Raw genomic sequence first — 23438 nt, 5'->3', positions numbered from 1 at the left:
AATCAGACTTTTTTTTTTCTAAGCATAGAAGAATTAAACTTGCAATCTAGACCTTAGTTCTTACTGTTCGTCATGAAATGGCATGCAAGTGATAAGCAGGTCTGTATATCTGTGAACAGATCCTAAATCAGTACTGTGGTACCAAATATTGTTACGTTACAAAAAAAATCTTTTATCTGCCCAAACAGTCTCTGAAATTTGGCACTTATTTCCTCCTAAAAGAAAATCCTGAATCTAGCATTTGTTTGTAAAATGTTGTAAAAAGCCCTCTGCTATATTTAATTTTACTCATGTTACAAATAAGGACAAAGATTAACCAAAATAATTTTAAATACTGATATTCACCATACAAACCTTACACTGTCAATCTCATTTTTTAAACATGTTTTTCATCTTTGGCAATATCAGTCACAAATATATTAATTTTTTACATTTAACATTTGTTCATAATTTGTTTGTAATTTGGCCAATATCGGAGCATAATTATTACATACTAGTGAAATACTATAGTACTTGTGGATTTTAGCCTTAGAAGGAAAAACTGGTCATGAGAAAAACATTTATTTATTTATTAAATGGGGGTGTGTGTGTGTGTGGGTTTGGTTGGTTGGTTGCTTGGTTTTTTTTATATTTTGGAAAGGTACTTCATTGTTATAATTTTAGAAAATCTGAATGTTTCAGGTAGATGAGCTCTGGGACTGACTCTTTAACGACAGTCTTACATTTGAATGTTGGGGCTTTGCTCAGATTTTGTGCTCAGAAGTGCTGTAACCAGACAGGAGTGACAAGTATGAGAATGAAATCATCCTAAGCGTGATGTACTTGGTGTTGTCAATCTGCTGTTACCATTGTATTGCCCTGACAAACTGTGTTACCTTGGTCTGGACAAAAGCCCCATTTGCGATCATCATCATAGCTACTGGTAGAAGCACACCACAGCTTGCCATCATTGCGACCTGCGCTTGTACAGGAGTCGTATTTATTGCCAAGGAAGATGAAGGGGAAAACACAAGGGGCTCCTTCTGAATTTCCACCAACGGTTGACATGGCTGTGGAAAACAACAGAAAAACACAGTGAGAAGGGAATCCCTTTGTGAGATTAAGCTGATGCGTCTTCTCCTAAACTGCACATTAAAAACAGAAAGCAAGGAGAAATCTGCAATCCTCTTAAGAACATGAAGAGTAAGATTAAAAGTTATATTTGAAAATAAAATTGCCTGTCACAGAGGAAAAGGAAAAAATGTAGACATTGCCATTGCAGTGAATTTGCCAGTAGTTTTGGTGGGAATAAAAATGAGCCCTGGACTCATGTTCACAGCTCTGAGAAAGCAACAGTTAACAGTATTTTGTGGAGGGTAATTGTGCAGCAAGTATCTTTGTGCTGTCATTTTGATGGTCTTTCCTGGTGATGTTTGAAATCATGTCTCAAATAGGTTGAAGGTAGTTTTAGTGTCAGAAAGGTTAAAGGGCTGTTGAGTATCCACCTGGGTAGTAGATGTCCCCTGAAGTATGAGCTTTAAGTAAAAAACCAAACCAAAACAAACAAAAAAACCCACCATAAAACAAACCAACAGGCAAACAAACAAAACAAACAAACAAAAGGTCCAGAAGAGGAATCATATCAAATAAATAGAGGAATTGTTTTATGCTGACAGTAGGGTGCAGTTTAACAGCATATGGTTTTAAACATTTTATAAAGAAAAAGATATCAAACGTGGGGGACTTTTTTTTTTCTTTTTAACCAGTATTTTTGCAAAAACTTGAAAGTTTTTCCCCTAAGAATGTTCTAATCTATGTAGTATATGGCAGTAATATATATAAGAAATAACATTTGTTATATGCATGTGTAAGTATTTTCTAGAGGGAAGAGGGTTTAACTAAATGTAAAATCACACTTTAAAGTAGGTATCATAGACAGAATATGAAAAGAATATAAAACTCATTTAAATTAATTTATAGTGCTACCTGGCAATTATAGTTCCTTTCAAATTATGGTCTGTCTTTTGGGAAGGTACAGGAGAGCAACACAGAGGCAAAGCTGGTTGTGTTCTTATTTAGTATTATGTATTTTGCATTCATGATTATTAATTAATAAACCAGAAATTATAAAAAAAAACAAACCACACACACACACACAAAAAAACCCCAAACCCAAACAAACAACCAACCAAAAAAGAAATCACAGCTACCTCAAGCAATAACCTTTTATGCTGAAAAAAAAAGCTTAAACTAAGTGTATTTTTTTGATCCAGTGATAGAGACTGTGTTACCTAGGACTTTGGAAATATTGATTCTAGATATATTGGTGCTTTTTTTGATGTACCATCCTTTTGATTTTCTCTTCCTAACTGTGTAGCAATTTATAATGAATTTGATCCTATCTTTTATTTTTCTTTTTAAATATCTGTAAGGCAAAATTGAAGGGTTACACCTGGTTATCAAAAGTAACAGGAAGCCAAATATCAGTACATAAAATCCCTGTTGGAAATGGTTAGGCATTTTCAAAAGACTCAAAAAACAAGGTGCATGTAAGTTTGAATGTAGCTTCACCTTGGCTCTGTTAAAAACATGAGATTTTAGAACTGCCAAAGCCACAGTCTAAATACTTATAGCTCTAGTCTGTAACCTAAAATTGAACACCTGCCAAGCTATACAAGGCTATAAATTATTTTCTATTCCTTTCTGTAATAAAGCTCAAGTTAATAAGTATAAAAAATTGTAAAGAAAGCAGAAATCTATTTGCCTCTCTAAACCGTTTCGCTTAGTTCGTTTGAATTGCTGAAAAGATATGTTAACTCAAGCTTAACATACTAAACAGGATTTCTTTTTTCGGGTGTAAATGGTAAGTATTAAACTAAAATATTATTCATGCTTTCTTCCGTCACATAAGACTTCTCTTCCAGGGCCATTAAATTGTAATCTACATGTAATTATCCTGCAGTCAGTGGTAGACATTCAGTCCTATGGTTCAGTGACATCTGTGTATCCCTGATAAACTTGGTGTGCCATGGCATACCCTATCATTTAAATAGATCACTCCTGTTCTAAGCCTCCTGAATGGACCTCAAGGTTCCAAGCATCCTTGGCCACTGATGCTGAGATTGTGCCTAACTCTCATCAACTTTTGTGTGCTCTGGTGAAAGTGTGCAAAAGGAGACTTTTGTTACTTAATGCAGTCTAATTGGCCATTGTTTTATGCAAACTCCTCATACCGGTCTCCGGACAGAATCCATATTTCTTATCTCTATCATAGTCTTCAGTGGTTCCACACCATCGGTATCCATCTGTCCTGCCTTCTGTTGTGCACTGGTCATAGGATTGGCCTTGAAACTTAAAGGGAAATTTGCATGGCTGCCCGTCACCATTACCGCCCATTGTAAAAAGTGCTGTAGGGAGAACGAAAGAGAAAAACATCAATACGCAATGCTCAGTATCAACGAGGGATCACAATGTGCCAGTGGTAATGTGCGAAGGTCTTGACAGAAGTTAGACAGCCAACTATGAAATGCTTTGGCAAGATAGACTAGGGATGTTACAATCTCACAAGTGTATAGAAAGGAATGACAAATTGATCTTTATAAATGAACTGGGAATGAAGAAAGTTCTACCAAGCTGTTTTAATGTGGTTTGAATTGTGTGAACATAAAATTAATATCCCTTCTTGAAACAACATTTAGAAAGAGGATGCTGGGAAAGTCACTCATGTTCCTTAGTGCTTTGCTGATTCATTCACCTTGCATCAAAACTGTTAGCTAGAATGGCAAACTTTGTACAGAGCCACGGACATACCAGATCACTTTTCCTAACAGCCCTCGGTGCATGTTTTCAGTTTCTTTACCATGCTGTACAGCTGAAGTCAGATAATACCTTGTAGGCTTTTCCTCTACCTTTGCTTTTCATTTCTAAGAATCCATGCAGCTGGGCTCAGGTACTCAATAGAGAGGACAAATATGACTCCTCTGACAAAGCTGAACGCTCGAGGCTTCTCTTATCTTTTGCTTTGTTAATGCTCCTGAATGTAGTGCATTGGTCTTCTAGGGGTTGTTTATACACAAACAAGGCCCCACTGCTCAACCCTGAGAAACAGAAATCTGTCTTGTGGATGAAGGAGTATAGATTAAACTGAGTCAAGAGTTCTGGGATCTGTTTTAGGGTTTTGGTAAATTTTCTGGAATATCTAGAGGAAGACAGATAAAATTTCTTATGCTGCTATTGAAAAAAATGTATGTCCAGATTGAATTACATGAAAATGCAGGTGGCCTGAAGCATCTGACATCTTGTGAATCTGCCTGTGTTTTCTCTTGGCCACTCTGTCTGTGGGAACCCTTAATGGTAGGACAGTGTCTATGAGAACCATGTGCTGGTGAGCAGAAACTGAGAGAGCAACAAACTGGGCCAGGCCTCGCACTGAACAGAGACAAAAAATCCTTCATGCAGCCATGTGCTATTTCCCCTTGCGATTTAAGAACAGCACCTCAGAATGAAACACATCTGTGGGAATTCCCAGTGTAAAGTATGCATGATCTGACCTTTTTTTAAGGTGCCCAAGGGGACACCTTTCTTCCTCCTTCCCCCAGTTAAACCTAGAGCTAAACCCCAAACATGTATGTGGGAAGGTTTGGCAGGTTATTTCTGACTTTGCTATTGTAATTTTTGATGACCAAAAAGCCATTGTAGCCTCAGTGTCTTTGTGTAGGATTTGAGGGGTTTTGCCTTTGCTTAGTTTGATACATCGATGGGAAGAGATGTTATTTATAAGCGTGCTTCACTCTTTAGTGTAGCAAGAAATAAAAACCAAAGACCTTTTCTAGCTGAAAGGGGACTGGGAAGGGTTCTAATGATGGGGTATTGTGACACAGATGATTCATTTTGCCTTTTCCACTTAAATCAGTAATTGGCCACAGTATCAGGGACATGAACTGGTAAGTTCCAGTCCCAGTAAGGAGAGGACTTGGAGCTTTGCAGGCCTGGCTCATACACACAAGTTCACTGAACTTCTGATCTGGCTGAGCTCTCATCTGTATCATTCTGCATCCTGGACGTGGAAGCAGCCACACACAGGTCCTGTCTCTAGGCAAAAGGCACTCATCAGGATAACTGCAACACACACTGTGCCTCCCCAAAAGAACAAGCTGCAAGTGTTTGTATTTGTCTCAGTTGCTGCAATAAGTTAGGAAACATCCACCAACTAGGACTGTGGCTATCGTGATTAGAGAAAGACTTTATTTTTTTTATAAAGAAATGATAGAATTGGAAGGCAAAATTAGACTGAGTTGTTTAGATGACTCATTTACCACATGAGCTGCTCCCAGTTCTAGGTCTGGCAAACTCTGTGTTTTAATAGTCCTTTTTTTTATTGGTTTAAATGTGGCTAAGTTGCAAAAACCTTATGGAAAGTCAATCTCTTACTGCTTTGCATGGAGTCTTTCTGAGTCACAGTCAAAATGCAGTTTTTCATTTTGCTTGAAGTAACATCATGTGATGGTAACAACAATGGTTTATTAAGTTTTCAAATCCTCCCTTCCTTCCCCTGCCTTAACGAGAAAATTACTTGCTTTAATGTAAACTAAGGTTAAAGACAGAGACTAGGTCAGTTTCTCCCAAAACAAAACAAAACAAAACAAAAGTTTTATTTACTTGTAAGGGGATCTTAAAGGGTCTGACTCTTGTTCTGCTTCATGGTAAGCTCAGTAGTTTAAAAATCAGTGAAGATATGCTGTTGGAGAGCAGATTCAGACCGGACATTACTAACCTGTGAGCTGCACTGCACTGTTAGCTCTTCCCAGAAAAATCAGCTAGTTGTGATATAAGGAAACCTCAGGCTGGAAGGCTGCTAAAACCCCTGTGGCACAGACTGAGGGTGGAGGTAGCTGCAGCTACATGAGGGTTCTGCCTGGGGGAGCAGTCGAGCAGATGCCTACAAGAATTGTGACTGGTGTGAGGGAGGTACAGACAGAGGACAGATACCGGTAACATTGGATATCAGAGGACCAAATGAGCCTAGACTTCCTGTAATGTCAGTGGAGTTTGGCAAAGAGAGAGGTTCAAGGTCCCTTGATCCCATGTGGTAAAGGAGAGGTGCAGCACACCTGCGTAAGATTTGTGTAGTATGTAGATAACTTTCTGCTTTCCCTTATTCTGCTTTGACAACTGGTAGTTTAATCAGTTGACAAAATTAGGGTACAGATCTGGGATTAACTTTAGAAAAGCCTGGTGCAGTATGATACCTTTAAAAATGTTTCCAAATATGCAGGGTGGTTCTATGACACGAACTGAAACTAACTTCAGTGAATTATATGGGGGAGAAACAAACGCTGACGACTAGAAATGTTGCCCCCGACAGAGACTCTATGATGTAAATCCTCCCCTATCCGAATTTATTAGCGGGGTTTTAGCAAATATTGTCTTGGAATAATAAGTGAACAATGCTGCTCACAATTTAATAAGAAACATCTGTGTATAACTTTTCAAGGGTCTTGCGAAACAACTACATTAGAAACAAAAGGCCAAACCCCTTCTGTTTCAGAAACCTTGACACAAGCATTTCCAGGAACATCAACTTTCAGAACCAACTCTCCCTGAGAGTGCTTCACTGCTTACATTTTTGGTCATGTATGACTTCAGGATTTTACAAAGGTATCAGTCAGGGTATGTGGGTCTCGTTTTGTCCAGCTACCTATAATCCAGGCTTCGTTCTCCCTATATATGAGCATTTGGGGTACTTTAAAGAAATAAACCCAATTTTGTTCCTTTCCAGCTCAGGATTAACCTGAGGGAGGGGAGATCTGGGGAAAGGAGGGGAATGAAGGAGATGGCAAAGTTCTAGGTAAACAAGATTGAGCAGGTATGTGTGTGTGTACGCATATAATCTACTGAAGTAAATGTTGGGCTAAAGAAACTAGTTCTGAAAGTCATGTAACTAATGATAACTTTTTTTAAATTAACTGAAGTCTGTTAAAAGTTTACACTTCTACTTGCTCATCCCCTGTAGTCTTATAAATAGCTGTCACCATGGTACATCCGAGCTCTAGATGTGATCTATAATGGGCAATTAGGGTTTTGGAAATTTGTCATGTTAGGGCTAAAAGACCAATATGTTCAAAACAGAATGCCTTTGCAAACCAGTAGCATCTTGATGCAGAGAACTTGTAGTCTTATACTGGAAACTGTATGGGTTTGCAAATGAACTTGACGAATCCCAAAATTTGTCAAGCAGGAATCCATTTAGTGGATAGGATACCAGAGAAGTTTTGAAGACATGGTATAAGAACTTTTTCTACATAGACATATTTGTGGCCTTTTGGAACGTTATGTGTCCTTAACTGACACATATATATTAATGCACACTCATGGTTTTTTACAGTAGTTGATGAAGCTTGCCTGTGACACGTTGGGCTGTGCTTGTGCATTCCTGGTCTGACAAAACTCTGAACATCTCTTCTTAGCTTTGCATCTTAAGCATCACTAATTTTCTCATAATCAACATGAGCGAACAGTGTGCTGCTGCGGCCAAGAAGGCCAACAGGATGCTGGGTTGCATCAAAAAGGGCATCACCAGCAGAGAGAAAGAAGTCATTATCCCGCTCTACTCAGTACTGGTCAGGCCACACCTGGAGTACTGTGTACAGTTCTGGCCCCCGCTGTACAAAAAGGATGTGGACAGGCTGGAAGGGGTCCAGAGAAGGGCCATCAAGATGATCAAAGGACTGGGAAGCCTGCCATACGAGGATAGGCTGGGAGAAGTGGGTTTGTTCAGCCTTGAGAAAAGGAGGCTCAGAGGGGATCTCATCTCCATGTACTGGTACTTAAGGGGTAGCTACAAGGAAGATGGAGGCTCCCTTTTACACAGAGTCACATGGAGAGGACAAGGGGGAATGGACACAAGTTGCTCTTGGAGAGATTCCGATTGGACACACGAGGGAAATTTTTTACACTGAGGACAGTCAACCATTGGAATAATCTCCCCAGGGAAGTGGTTGACTTGGACACTTGGACACCTTCAAGAGTCGTCTGGACAGGGTGCTGGGCCATCTTGTCTAGACTGTGCTCTTCCTAGAAAGGTTGGACTAGATGATCCCTGAGGTTCCTTCCAACCTGTGATTCTGTGATTCTTTTGGCAATCTGCCCTTTCTTTCCTTGTACTGACTGCCTATAGCCTGTATTTTATAAGTTTAGTACTATTGTTCCAAGCAGGATTAACATGTGTCCCACAAAAGCTCCATTGCTTTGTGTTTCGTCCTTTCATAACTCTCTTATTAGTTTTTATGACACAGCAGTAGCAGCCATTTTTTGAAAAGCAGTGTGAAGTCATTTAAAGGGTGTTTTGTGACAATAATAGTGTCATGTTGCACTAAAAGGCCTCCCAGACTCAGAGGACCTGGGCTGCCAGTGGGTAAAATTGGTATGTGAATTTCTAGAGGTTTGCCTTAATGGGTTTCATCCTTAACTGCTAGTTTTTCAGTTACTGCTCTTGAAGGAGATGCAGTGCAATTGTTAGTGGAATGGCCTGCAATTTAGGGAGAGATTTCTGTCATTTAGTGTGCTCCATCTCCAAATTTGGCCCTATCCTTACTCTAAAAGGTGTTTGTATTTCCTGGATCATGAAACTGAACCTGTAGTGTCTTTGATGTGTATATATAGGGCCGACGTTGCCTCAGACATATCTTCAATATGTCCTTGTTTTTAGAGAAATGTCCTGGCCTGGGTCATCATTAGTTACAAACTCCCCTATACCAAGGGAACCTTTATTTGTCTACCTAGATACTAAGAAGATATTAAAGAGCAGCAAATCTAAGTCTGCCAGAAAGGGAGTTAAAAAAGTACAAGAAGTCTATGGGCAAAATAATTACGGAACAGTCTACCAGGAAAAAAACAGTAGAAACAATGATCTACTTACACTCATGGGGACAAAAGCCATATTTGCCATCTGCATCAAAGTCTTTGGTTGTGGAACACCAGAGGAATCCATCGCTGCGTCCTGCATCTGTGCAGCTGTTATATTCCTTGCCATTGAACCAGAAGGGAAATTTGCAGTATTCACCATGCGCATTTCCATACTTCACTCTAACCACTATAAAGAGAGTAAATGCAGTGGTGAAATTAGCCACCAACTGATATGAAAAATACAGTTTCTGGACATCTTTTCCTGGAGGACATTGGTATAGAAATGCAGTCTGCATTTCCACTTTGAAATTCAATATGTTGTTGGTCTGTCTACTGGCAAGATGATCATAGCTGAAATAATAACCGGTAATTTTGAAAGAATTACATGGATATTACTCATGGTGAAGTGTTAGAATGAACAGTCCTTAAAATCAGCCCAGAAAAATATATATGTTGTTGTTACTATGGCAATGCGAACTTACAAACATGCTGTTAATACGTTTAGTAATTTAGTTTCTTTCGTAATATGGTCTAAAATATTCAGTATAGCTTGAAAGGTTCCAGGCAGAAGTTAAGCATGAGCTGAACATGCCTTGTGCCTCATAAACCACTTTGATATTTCCAATTCGACTCAAATGACATCTGTTGCTGCACGGGGGGATAGGGTGGTAACGCAGACACACCCAGGTCCTGGGGTTTATTTCAGTTTTTCACATGTAGTCGTAAGACTACAGTACTGGAGCTGTAATATATGTTAACATATAGATACTTCACTTATCTATAGCATTTCTTTTAATGGCAGTAACTAACTGGATGCTTGTGGAGTATTTCTAGTAATATGGAAAACGTTTTCCTCCTGTTATTTGTTAATCTGAGGCAGACTCGTACCTTTTCCAAATTATTTTACAGTTGAAGACTTATAATTAGCACGATATGATTGTGGCAAAGTTCAAGCAGAAAAAAGAGGTTCAAAACTACTAATACTTGGTCTTGTTTATCTAGTTCAGGTGATATTATCTTCAGCTATTTTATTCTAAAGGGTATGGCAAACTGCCTGTTGAAGATTCTTGGAGATGTTCTTAATTGCCTGTTTGATGTTAATTTTGTTTCAGTTATCAGCATGGGGGATGTATATTCTATTTGGTTTTGACAGATACCATGAGTATATAAATCCTTATTCAGGTGGGTGGTTCCATTTTTAACAACTGGAGCCACAGCTTAAGTCATCTTAAAAAGGGTCTGTCAGCTGAAAAGCACTGGCAAGTCTGCCTCTTACAAATGAACTTAAGATGTTGTAGTCTGAGTCTCTGGGAACTGAAGCATTCAAAATCATAGTCGTGACTTTGTACTTTTCCCCAATTCATGACGGATGTGCAGCATCACGCCATTATTAATTCAGTTTTTGAGGGGGCAACAGTAGAGGAACAGAAAAGGAAATCCTAGTTAACATTTATTTAGGAATTACCTAAACATTTTTGTAGAGAACAATCTAATTTGTATAAATTAATTTTCATCTCCTAACATTTATTAACATGTTAATGGAAACATTTAGTGCAGTGCCTGAAACATCATTAAAACATAGCAGCCAGCAGGCCATATGTTCTGAAACATTAAAAGATCTGGTACCTTGTCCCTCTCCAAGAGTCCACAGTTCATCATCATCAAAATGAGAGTCTCCTCCAATTCCTGACCCTGGCGCAAAGGCATGAGCCAGGAGACCATCTTTGCCGTCAAATGGATAGCCATCACCATGTTCTGCAGGAGAAAGCAGACAAAAAAGAGCAGTTTCTAATCACCTCAACTCTGTCAGAACCTATACATGAATGACGATTATCATGTGCACTTTCCCATCCAAGACAACAGCAGAATAGTGAGTGAGGTCATTGGTATGGGCTGTGCTGGCAAGACTGAACCAGAAGGGAAGAAGCCAGTTCTTACAAAGAACATTAAGTGTCAGTGCTTCAGTTGTCAAAGCATGCGATTTTATATCTTGGAAGTATTGTGGAAGGGAATCAAAGACAGTGAAGGGAAGTGAAATATTCTGCTTTAGCTGTATGACTGCATCCATGCTGCTATTTCTCAATGGAGACGGGTAGGAGCTGTAAAATAAACATTGTAGATGAGAGGTATTTTCAGATAATTTGGATCAGTCTCCAACACAGAGATTGGAAAGTAAAGGCAGATTTCTTTTTGCAGGCTACTCTTTTCTGCTGCACCTCAGATTGCTGTGCTGTTTTCTTTGTGCAGGGCGCACATTACTTTAAGCAGGAAAACAAATCAGCTGAGTGTCTCAGTAGTGAGCCTCTGGAAAGCTAGCTCTTATGCAGTGCTCTGAGTCCTGTGAATGAGCCTATTCCTCCTCCACATCAACCACTCCAAGACTCAGGCAGCTCACAGGGCAACAGCAGGTTAAGTAGCTCTCCTGTTATTACACTGTAGGCTTTTCTTGGAAGTACACGGCATGTGGGTAAGGCAGGCTGGCAAGGGCATAACCCTGGTATTCATAGCTTTCCCACCACACTGACCTGTGCATCAAAGCTGGTTGCCAGCGTCTCCAGTTGCATCATTTCAGGCCTTTTGATCTGATGTCTTGCCATCTAACAGAAGCACTGAATACACAGGCCTGATTCTCTACTCTGTTACACTGACTTTGTGCTGGTGTCACTCTCCTAATACTAGTTCAGTTCACTCATTTCAGTAGGCTAGTGTGTCAGTTGTCAAGGAGAAGATTTTGACATATATTAGATGTCTTACTCCTGTTTATTTCAAAGTAGATCCTTTGCTTAAGAGAAAGCTTAAAAATGAAAAACCTTGTGGATGTCCCAGCTCCTGTGAATCTGACGTGCAATAAAACGATAAGAATGAATGAATGTGGAAGGGGTTCTTTTCCCACTGTTTCTGAGCTGACTATAACCAGCAAGGACTAAATCCAGCAGAAACACTTCTGCTTTTGTAAGAGTTCTTTTTGCCTACCAAGCCAGCCTGGATGAGGATCCGAAGCTTTGAGTTCTGCACAGAATCTCTGAAGCTTTTGAGGTCAACTCATCAGTAGCTAAAGCAAAGAAAATCAACTTGAAATGGAGGCTTTTACAAAAACTTGGTTATTCTTTGAACAGTTCACTTCCAAAGTCTACCTCCCAAGTGACTGGCTGCGTGAGTATTTCATTAGTATTAAAAATTCTGTGATTGTCCATAAGAAGTTAAAATGTCCCAGGTTTACACTGAAAAGTTATAAACATTCTTTCAGGGGAAACCAAAATTAATTGAGAAGGCATGCACAGTGAAAATGAATCAAGTCACCTATCATCAGCTGGACTCAAACCATAATTCAGCTTAATGATCCATATTTTTAAATTCTTCAAGACCAAAAAATGCACTGAAAGCCTGCATTTTGCTGGGCTAAAGAACAGCCACCAGCTATGGAGTCAAAATTGCAAGCCACAAATCCATTTTTAAGCTCCAGTATGTTAGAACCTCCACCACTATCACTGGAAAACTGAGTACGGAGCTATAAATAAGCAGTATGATGGCGTTCCATTCTCTTCTGTGGTGGGAAGCCAGCTCACATCATCTTAAGATCTGTACCAATATTTACCAGTTCTATTTCTGATCTGTAAATTTAAAAATAAAATGTTGCCCCTAGTGATTCTCTTTTGGAAAAATAAATATAGTATAAGGATATTGTATAAATACTTATCTTTCTCTCTCGTGTATAAGAAAGAAAAAAAGATCTTAGCGAAATTAGACCTTAGCCTGTGTAAGCCAAGTGCAAACTAGGACAAGGTTTGCCAGAAAGGCTCATGGGTACTACTTATTGAGGGTAGATCATTCCAATATTAAGGAGTAATGAAAGGAACAAAACCAAAAACATATGTAAAAATAGAAAAATATACCCAATCGGCCAAAATTAATCATAATGTCAGCTTCTCCATCATTTATTCGGTTAAATCTCAGCGGTGTGACATCACTCCAGACTTGAAAGGCTCGAGCAAAGGCATCATCTACTGTCTCAGGATCCAAATCTGGGGTGTATCCTATAATCCTTAGAGGTAAGAGAAAGGGTTAAATAACACGTAAATCCCTTCCTAGTATTTGCTGCTTACTAATTAAAATGCTAATTAGACTCAGTAGTGAAACCGGTTAAGAGGTTAACACTGCTCCACACAAGATCTAGACACTTTCCTTTGATTCAGAGACATGCTTAGATGTGGCACTTACTATTTATTTTCCTTTGGAATTGATGCAGCAGCATGAAGAAAATTATATAGCCAGAGGCTGTAAAGCCTGCATGGCAGAGGGCCTTGCACAAAATATTCAGGGTTTTGCGTCAGTGCTGAGGTGCTGGCAAGGCATCACTTTATGTTCTTTTGCTCCATTAGGTTTGAGATTTACATGTTTGTAGACTACTTAGCTTGCAAGTTGTACTGTCGCTTTAGCCATGAACATACAAGCACATCTTGATATGTAAGATTTACCTGCCAGAAAAAGAGCTCAATAACGTTTGGAAAGTTTCAAGTGTGGATTGTTTTGCTCTTTAATAATAACAACATTAAAACAGCCCTTCTCCCTCACCTTTGTAGTTAGCTGTATATTTCAGCCCAGCTGAATACTAATCCTTTACTTGTTACGCTGGCAATAGGATACATGGGGAAATAGGAGGTAAAAGCATGTAAAATAGAGCCATAGGCCTGACATGAGAAAGGGACAAACTCTTAAGTGCAATGCTTTCTTCTTCTTCTTCATATATTTTAATTGGACTTCTTAGTGCCTTATATTATAGCCAGCTAATCTCCAAGTAAAGACAAATTTCCAATTCTTTGCTGTTAGGGTTGTGCATAGTGAGGGAAACTACTTTGTGCCTAAGGAGAATGAGAAAAAATCAGAGGAAGCACATAGTCAGCAAGAGGGGACTGTGAGAGCTGCCACAGGTTTTTTCAGTGTTTCTTAGGCTGATAGCAGAATGAGAGATGCTTTGAGTCATAACTTGTGAGGAGGCAGCAGACCAAGTAAAGGAGATTTTTTTTTTATTACTGACTTCAGTGAGAGCTGTATTGGTCCCTACCTCTTCAGAGTAAGAGTAAGAAATTAAAACATGCCAAGCCTATTGCAATAGGTTTTCTTTAAATCATGTCTGTATATATCTGAAATACGGTTGTTTTCTTTTAAAATCTATTGGATAACCTCCTTTTTTATGACTGCTCAATGCAGAGGAGTTTGTCCTCCTACATGGCCTTGGCAGTCAATAAGTACCATGGTCCCCACTGTGTAGAGGGACAGGTGAGATACTCCTGCTCCAGTTCCCTTAGGATGCTTGCAGCAGAGCAAAGAATAAAACCAAAACCTCTTTAGACTCAATCAGAACCATAAAATTGATCTTTAGATTATTATTCCTGAAATTTTACAATTTGAAATTTCAGACACGTTATCCAAACACAAAGAGAATTTAATTCAAGAAATCTTGTCTAGCCCACTAAGCAGCTACTCCACTTCTAAGAGCCTTGTTTGATTGGTTCTTAAAAATGCTGTGGCTATGTATGAGCAAAACCCGCCATCACCATTCAGTACCTGTATGTTATATGATTCTTTTCCCATTTTGGCTTTCTTGGAAAGAAGTTGTAATTAGCTACATCTGGGTTACCACAGCGGGGTTTCTTCATTGTCTCAATAGTATTTTGATCCAAATCTCCTGTTTCAGGCAGCCCAAAAAATTTCTGCATTTTCTTCAAAGTATCTTTCAGGACAAATAAATTGCAATTGTCTTTCGGGCATCCATAGTATTTATTCAGGTATTGCTTGAAAAAAAAGCACAGAACAAAGACTTAAAAATTCATAAAAGAAATAGTCATTACAAATAAATACTGTAATTCCATGTTATCTTTCTCTCTGTAATTTGCAAGTTTTCCTTTCAAACTTACTATTATTAGTAACTGAGACACCAGCAGAATCTCCTAATTGACACAAACCATCCTTGATCACACAGCTTTGCTAATTAAGCAATCATTTCCACTATTAGCTATCACCTTTACTTAATGAATTGCTTTATTAGTAAGTGAAGCATAAAGCTTTAATGTAGAACAAAGTAAAAATGGGTTTATCGTTTTTGGTTTCATTATGATGTAGAAATCTGCTTACAGTTTTAGATTTTGTGTATTTTTTTCTTGGAAGACTCTATGGATTTTTGAGAAACTTGACAAGGTATCAAAGCAACCACAGAAATGAGACAACATTAATTGAAAAGAAGAAAAACATTGTTTATTCAAACTGTGTAGAACTATTTGAATGTTGCTTGTGTTTGCTTTTGAGTCAAACATTGCAAAGACCTGAGGAAGAAGGTCTTTGGTAACAACTCAGTTGCCTGCACGCTTCAGCCAATCAATATCTGCATACTTAAAGCCATCAAACACGCCAGCAGATTACCACCGGACTGGTCTTTCTGATACAACCATGGTGGCAGATCACAAAATTATCTCTCCTTAGAAAACAGTGGTCATAAAGGATCAAAACAGGCAGCACAAATCCCATTATTTTAATCTCTTATCTAAAATAATACACACTCAAGTCTCTTCCACTTTCCGTTTTGATCAGTACGACCTAATTAGAAGGTATAGTGCAGTTAAAATTTTTTTTAAAAAAAGTCAGTCTGTTGTTTGCCATTGCCTCTAATTGCAGAGGAGCAATGGGGGTTAGTCTGTTCACCGGCAATTGTTCCAGGTAAGCAGCCATGTCTTTCAGATATGTGTTGGTAAGTGGCGTATTTATGTTAAACTAAACTATAGAGAAACATATAGAGAAACAGCTGTGGTGCTGAATATCCATACACGGTCCCCACCTTCTGTCCAATACACAAGTGAGCTCACACAAGCCCTTTAGTATTTTTTTTCTTTTAAGTTCAGTGTTGACTGGCAGAATAAGTGTGAGCTTCTTGGGGGAAGGACCAACCCTGAGAGAATGCCTGGCAGTCTCTAGCACATGGTGAAACCTGCCATAAAAACAGTCATTCAAATGAAAAAGAGTGACAAGAAGCAAATGAGAAAACTTCCAGTTATATCTTCAGCAACTGTATAAAATCCTCTACCAACTCCATTCCTAACTGGAGATTATGAATATGGCCACATGACAGACTGCTGGCTAGCTAGAGGTTTTGGATTCAGTGTTTGGATCCAGACTGAATTTGAGAAAACCTGTAGCTCAAGCTGTTGCCTTAGCTTGGACTGTTGCACAGACAGGCTCAGTCACACTGTTTAGGTTATGTACAGCTTTAGATTGTTGAATTTATATCCTCCTTAAGGAGCAGGTAAATGGATTATGATGAAGATGTTAGTTTGGGTACTTCTGTAATGATAATAACTTATCATTATCTAATTATTTTCATTCACAGGTTCTAAACAGCTTGACTAAATTATCTGGAATTGTAGGCTTTATCCAGGAAAGTGAATCTTATGGTTCTCTTGCACATAGGTTTCGGAAACTCCACACTCAAGTCTGGGTTTGCAATACTTTATGCCTAGCTCTGAAAGAAAAGCTACAGCCATGTCAAATGGCAGGTGTTCCCAAACTGATGTGTAGGCCACCCCAGCTGGTGCTTAGCATGGCACAGAGCTGAGAGACACCCTTCCAATGATGCTGTTAGACAGGAAGGTTGCAAGTTACTGCTCTTTCCATTAAAATGTTCTGGAGCAGAGGAAGAAGCATTCTTCAGGTATTGTATCCAAAATATTAACTGCAAATCCAAGGTAGGAAAACACTCTAAATAAGATAAAGGTATATTTGCCAAAAAATGTATCAGAAATATCAAAGAATTATTTCTAACTGAGGATTACAAGGAACTTGACAAAATGACCGCACATTTAAGTTCTTGTGCCAGGAAGTATTCTTGAGGGAAACCTTACTTTGTTGTGTCTAATTAATTGACTGAAGTTCACCCAGCAGACTGGGGGTGAGACCACTGCATCAGCAAAATATAGCAAAGGGTATTTGATGACTGCAAGTTGGTCAAGCCCGGATTTCACCACTTCCTCATTAAGTCCAAGCGTACCTCATCTTCCCTGCACAGGAAATGGTTCAGAGCTTACTCAGAAAAAGGTTTTAATCAAGATGTTACCCCATTTCCCTCAGAATGTCCTCTATCCACCTACTGACTAAGCACAGACTATGCCCAGTTTTTGTGATTTTTATAACTTCTGATGTGGTGGTATTTCTCCAGTGGAGACTGTGGCACTGGCAAATAATGGCCACGGGATGGTTTGACCTTTGCTACCACTAAGCTGCTGTCTACTCATGCTTAATGGGGCCTGGTGGAAATTATGTGAAATCCCTTAAGAACATAATCAAACAGGCCAGTATGGATGGTCTATTCTTATCCCAGTTTTCATTTTAATGTAGTTTGATAGATTTTCTTATGCTTCTATTTACATCTCCCAATGAGGTACCATGATATAATACAGACTATACATCAGAACTGACGTTTACTGAAGAAGCAGGATGCTGCTCTTGCCATTTTAGGTTTGGGATTAAGATACAACCAAAAATATGAAATGAGGCATGGTAGAGGATTTTACTTGCTGGGATTCTAAATGAAAAGCTAACCCTTCTCATTTTTTCCTAAAATGGAGATTTTACTGAAGATGAAAAATGAACATAACCAGCTGTTTTGTGAGAAGTGAATCCTGAAGAAAATGTAGTGTCTATGTAAACCACATCTTGGCCTAGGCTGCAAAATTCAGTTTTCCCAAAGTCAGCAGGGAGCTGTGGTGATCTGGAATTTTGATCCAGCCCATTAATGAAACGGGGTCCAGCTGCAACATAGCAATTTGTGTTCTGATGCTGAGTGTTGGGGCTGTTCTGATGGAGGGTGTGAGGGAAAGGCAGCCAGTTAACATTACCAAAGGATACTACAAAAAATGACAAAGACGACGTGCAGTGTTAAACTAGCTTGTAATTTTCCTCTGAGTACACACAATAAATAGGTTGTTAGAAAGAAATAGGGATGAGGGGAGATGTGGATTGCTGTTATTGAATGAAAGCCTGGCTGTGTCTAAGAAAATAGATTATTTACGAGTGGTTAAATTACTAATAGACATGTGTGACCCCACTCTCTTCTCCCACTTGAACTGCCCCCCCCATCCTGTAGCTGCTGTGCTGCTAAGGCAAAACCTTGGGTGAATTTGTTTTCTTAAAGGCTGAGGAGTGCCCTTTTTGGGTCAGTTTGTCTGTTTTTCCTAAACTTTCCACTGCAGCTCCCATCTGGAAGTTCTCTCTCTACCCTCCCCCAGCCCTTCTTTAAGCTGGCAAGCTTTCCCAAGATGCACAAGAACTCCTAAAGAAAAGTGACCAACTTTCAATCCTCTATGTCCTAAAATAAGAATAATTTATCTCAATCTTCCTTAGAATGGACTTACTGCTGAAGAAGAGAAATGTCTATAATTTACATGCTAAAATAAGAATAATCCATCTCAATCTCCCCTTAAATGGACTTCTCCATAATGTCATTTTTATGAAGGTCCACAGGGCTAAAATAAGGTTAGAATAAAATGCTGTAGAGTTATAGTTATAACTTGCTAATGTCACAGAAATCCAAACTCCTTTTTTTGTTCCAGATTGATTTTGGAAAAAAGAATTTCATTAAACCTCTGATGAGATTTTTTTTTTCAAAGTCAAAACTTGTTACAATGGCTTCTGAAACTCAAGCCAGCTTTCAATCATAATTGTCCCTTAAAGCTGTGTTTATGCAATGCATGGTAAACAATCTGGAAAACAAACTTCTGGAAGCTGTGATACATACATCAAGTGAGTCTCAACAGTCCTCACTTCTACTTGATTTACATAAAAAATTAGATGTCTATTATATGCCTTCTCCCCTCTTAACCATTGAAATATTTTGATTATAGTCGCAATGATTTCATGAAATAATCTTGTATGTTCATACTTAAGGAAAAAAAAAAAGACTTACTTTGCTGGCTTAAAAAATTTTAAGAGAGGAAACATTACTTGGCTCTAGTTTTAACTTTTGAAAGTTGATACCTTTGCTAGCTAGCTAGCGCTTCCAGAGACTCTGGGGAGAGAATGCTACAGTCATTCCTTAGCCTCAGCTGAAACAAGAAAGAAACATCTGCTTATGAAACAACAACATAAATCTGAAGCAAAGATGAAACCAACACTTACCACTGCTAGTTCTTTGTCTGTTTTGGGAGTGCTGTCTCCAGGAAACTTAATGATTGGTGATGGCGCAGCTAAGGTTTTGTTAAAAAGATATACTTGGATGAATAGTACTTTAAAAACGAAGCCACAGACAATGTGAGTCTTCATTCTGCCTAAACTTGCGCTCTCCTCTTTGGAAAAAGATTTTCCCCAACTGTCTGCCCGTTACTTTAGCTGCACAGTGCACCAGTTTCTTATCTGCACATCTTAACTCTCTGCACCGTTTTCTCTTTTGCTTGCTCTAGCAATTCCTTTGTATGTTTAAAACATCCAGATGCGCAGTCTCAAGCTACCACAAGAGGAAGTCTGAAAACTAGTGGAAACATGAGAAAAGGGCAGTTACCAGATGTGATTGCTGTGATTTTAAGGTAGCAACAGGCAGATACTTATTACTGCTGAAGGAGGCCACATTTTCTCCTCATTTGCATATATGAAAGTGTTTAGCTCTATGCCAGAGAGCAGCAAAAAGCAAATCTGACTTAATTTTGAAGATGAAGTGCCCCACATATATTTTAAATGAGAAAAAAAAATTTCTAAACATTATTTTCTTAGCTAAGTATTTTTATTATTTTTTAGCCTATTTTCTTGCCACAGACATAATAATCTGCTTTAGTCATACGTGATTACACTCCTACACAGTGACTAACAGTAAACATTTTGATTATGGATTTTGAGGCAGAGCCTGCACGGTGGAGTGCAGCCAAGTGAGGCTCTTGTCCCTCTCCTGCTTAGGCTACATAAACGGTAGGTCTGTGTACACAGGGCTCACCCGCACTTGGCGTGAGCATTGCTCCCTCCCTGGTCTGTGCAGAACGTGCATGCAGAGCTCTCTGAGTAAGATTCTTGTGGCTTGTTTGGTTTTAAAACCAGCTTGAGGCTTTGCCACCAACAGGCACAGTGTATCACCTTAATCTATGGGGTAAGAGATCATCAAGCAGATTCAGCAATAGAAATTATCCTCAATAACTGACGTCAGGGGAATTGTACAAAAATCAGGTTTTGCTTAAGCTGGAGGTTTGGCCTGCTGGTGCAGCTGCCTCAGTCTGAAGTTCTGCTGTAAATGCAGCCATTGTTATGGACAGTCTTTTTATTATGTCATTCATAATATTGTCAGCTTTGAGATGTTATTACAAGTGGCAAATTTTTTTTAGCTGAATATCCCTAATCTAGGGTCTTGGCTCGTGACTTCTTAAGACAGGAGGCTGGCAGTTCTGCATGAATGCAAACTGTGTTCTGGCCAGCCAAGTGTCACAGAACACTTTCTATTAAACATGAGTCCAGCCATCAAGGTTCCTCTGAGCTGTATATCAGCATAAAGGTGGTTACAGCTTTCCACTGAATGTTAAATGACAGTTTTCTGGATATGACTCTTGTTACCAAATAGGGCTCTTAATGAAAAGGAAGTACTTTGCTGGTGTTTGGTAGTTATTCACAATATTTTGATATTGGATTGTATATGGTTAATATTGACAGCTCTTTGGTTTATGCTAATATCAAGCTATTTTGCTAACTGCACCCCATCATTCATGAATTGAATAGTCATATAAAGGCAAGAATTTCAAAGGGTGGGATGAGGGGTTCAGGGAGAAAGCATTAGTAGGAGCTTTTGCTGCCCATACAGTTCCATTGACAACCCAACACAGCAGCTGTATGCACTGCCGCTGGGTGAATCAGCCATGGAAAGCAGCACTTAACACTCAAGAGAGAAAGAAGAGTTGCGGCAACTTTGTACGTGAATGGAGCTTGCTTTGTAAGCACAAGGCTTTGTATTTATGCCCTTTCATGTATGATTCCAATGGCACTTGAGTTACAGCTTTCCCCTAATGGTTCAGCTTTGAAATGACAACTTTTTTTTTTTAGCTTTTCCCCATCAGCAAAAAACCACAGTCATTTCTAGGAGTTGCTTTAATAAATGGCAGTCCTGAAAATATGATCCAGTTTTTCCACAGCCCTGCACTTGGTTGTGGGGAATGAGTCTCCTGCTTTGTTTGTGATGACAGCTGATATTTGTGTCTGGCCACGTGAAACTGTAAGAGGACAAAGGCTAAGACAGCCTTCACTAGATGTGCCAAGTTACTCTTAATTTATCCTTAATTGAGCAAGTAAAAATATTATGTTTTGTTGCAAGATTCTGCAGTTATTGCTGTGCTCTCCAGTAGGTCAAGGGCTGCTGCAAATCTTAAAGCCTAAGAAACACATAATTTTCATAAGAATTTTAGTGTAATTTATGATGGCTTAGTAGCTTTCATTTAGAAGGAAGCTGCAGTGAAGCCATTTAAAGCCAAATGTGTCCTGGTACATTCCTGTTGCACGCATAAGCCTCACTGAAATCTAATGAATGCTCAATTCTCAGTGTGTCTAAATGAATGTCAAATCAGAAATGGATGAGGAAACTTTTGAATGGGCTGTGAGGTCTGTGCAGTTTGAAAATCTCACCGTATTTTGTTTCTTATCTTTGTTGGCAGTGAGAGCTGGTAGAGGTCACCTTCTAAATATATTTACAAAAAAAAAATCACCAAAGTAACAGAAACCGTACAGACCTGCAGTGAAGCATTGTTTCTCATCTTTGATTGCAATTTTGCTGGTACTACTTCAGATAGTGAGCAGTTAAGCAAGTTATGTTCAATTAGGAAACATAATATGTAATGAAAAATGGGATTTATGGGTACTGGGTGAACCCATATATTGAGTTTCTGACTATTCAATGAAAGGCATTCTCTTCCATTACTGCATGAGATCAGTAGCAGTTTATGAGATCCTAGCTGAGATGCCCTCTTTCAGATAAGCAAAGCAAAATAAATGCTGTTGATGCTTCTTTGTGAGAGTAGAAGTCCTACTGTCTTATGACTAAATTTGCGGTAAAAGGTTTCTTATCTCCTTATATTTCTCTTTAAGGCCCGTGGGATCATCCTGGCTACAGAGGTGCTGCTTTTCAGGCTAGGGATGCAGTGGTGCTAAATCCTGAAAGTAGGGGAATTCTGCTGCTGATAGGCCTCTGCTTTGAGCCAGAGGTTAGGCTAAATGACTTCCTGAGGTCTGTTACCGCCCAAACTACTCCGTGATCCTACCACTCTTACTGACTTTGAAAAGACAAGGTGTGATGTGTTTTCTGTTCTAAGACTAGATAAACTTAAAATCAAGGAGACAGACTCAAACATTTGAACTGATGTATTTCGACGTTGACAGATTGACGGTTTAACTGCTATTAGTGTTTAGTGCATAAACATTCCTCAACACTCAATACTCTGAAGAGGTTAGCTCTAACATTAATTAGTGACTTCTGAATAGATTCATAGCAGTTAAAAATTAAGGAAAGAAGCAATACAAAACAAAGTGGGAAAAGCCCCCCTGAGAAGGGAACAAAAGGCCATCTACCAACTTTATGGAAAAGCTGAAAGAGTAACCTAGATCTGGGTTATGATCTAGAAGCTGGGCCGAGGGCAACCTGATGAAATTCAACAAGAGCATGTGCAAGGTCCTGCACCTGGGAAAGAACAACCCCATGCACCGGTACAGGCTGAGGGCAGAACTACTGGAAAGCAGCTCTGCTGAGAAGGACCTGGGAGTGCTGGTGGTCAGCAAGCTGACCCTAAGCCAGCACCATGCCCTTGTGGCCAAGAAGGCCAACGGTATCCATCCTGGGCTGCATTAAAAGGAGTGTGGCCAGCAGATCGAGGGAGGTTATCCTCCCCCTCTACTCTGCCCTAGTGAGGCCACATTTGGAGTGCTGTGTCCAGTTTTGGGCCCCTCAGTTTAAGAAAGACAGGGAACTGCTTGAGCAAGTCCAGCAGAGAGCTACCAAAGATGATCAGGGGACTGGAGCATCTCCGTTATGAGGAAAGGCTGAGCAACTTAGGTTTGTTCAGCCTGGAGAAGAGAAGACTGAGGGGGGATCTCATCAATACCTATAAATATCTAAAGGGTGGGTGTCAGGATGATGGGACTGGGCTCTTTTCAATAATGCCCAATGACAGGCCAAGGGGCACAGGGCACAAGTTGGAACACAGGAACCTCCAGCTAAACATGAGAAAAAACTTTCCTGTGAGGGTGCCAGATCAGTGGAACAGGCTGCCCAGGGACGTTGTGGAGTCTCCTTCCCTGGAGACATTCAAAACCCGCCTGGACGTAGTCTTGTGCCCCCTGCTCTAGGTGTGCCTGCTCAAGCAGGGGGGCTGGACAAGATGATCTCCAGAGGTCCCTTCCAACCCCTGCCATTCTGTGATTCTGTGATTCTGTGATCTCACTTCTCTTATGTTAATGCTCACTCTATGCGATATTTTCTGTGCATAGATGCTACCTCTGGATTAACTACAGAAAATGAATACAGTTATAACTACAACTATAGCCTTTATGTATTT

General features: G+C 39.5%; 1 protein-coding gene across 1 annotated transcript in view; it reads right to left on the bottom strand.

Annotated features, from left to right (window-relative positions):
- Positions 1–19371, bottom strand: part of MMP2 (matrix metallopeptidase 2) — a 35408-nt gene extending 16037 nt beyond the window's left edge. The window contains exons 1-7 of the mRNA XM_075101630.1: positions 19045–19371; positions 14449–14675; positions 12777–12925; positions 10510–10638; positions 8897–9070; positions 3213–3386; positions 876–1049 (exon numbers count right to left, since the gene is read on the bottom strand). Coding sequence (XP_074957731.1) covers positions 876–1049; positions 3213–3386; positions 8897–9070; positions 10510–10638; positions 12777–12925; positions 14449–14675; positions 19045–19188 — 1171 coding nt within the window. The 5' untranslated portion in view covers positions 19189–19371. The remainder of the gene's footprint in view (positions 1–875; positions 1050–3212; positions 3387–8896; positions 9071–10509; positions 10639–12776; positions 12926–14448; positions 14676–19044) is intronic.
- Positions 19372–23438: the final 4067 nt, after the last annotated feature.

This window comes from Phalacrocorax aristotelis, chromosome 8 (assembly GCF_949628215.1).
Source record: "Phalacrocorax aristotelis chromosome 8, bGulAri2.1, whole genome shotgun sequence".
In the NCBI taxonomy this organism is placed as follows: domain Eukaryota; kingdom Metazoa; phylum Chordata; class Aves; order Suliformes; family Phalacrocoracidae; genus Phalacrocorax; species Phalacrocorax aristotelis.
Note: the sequence above shows the minus strand (reverse complement) of the source record. Positions and strands in the feature narration are given on the sequence as shown.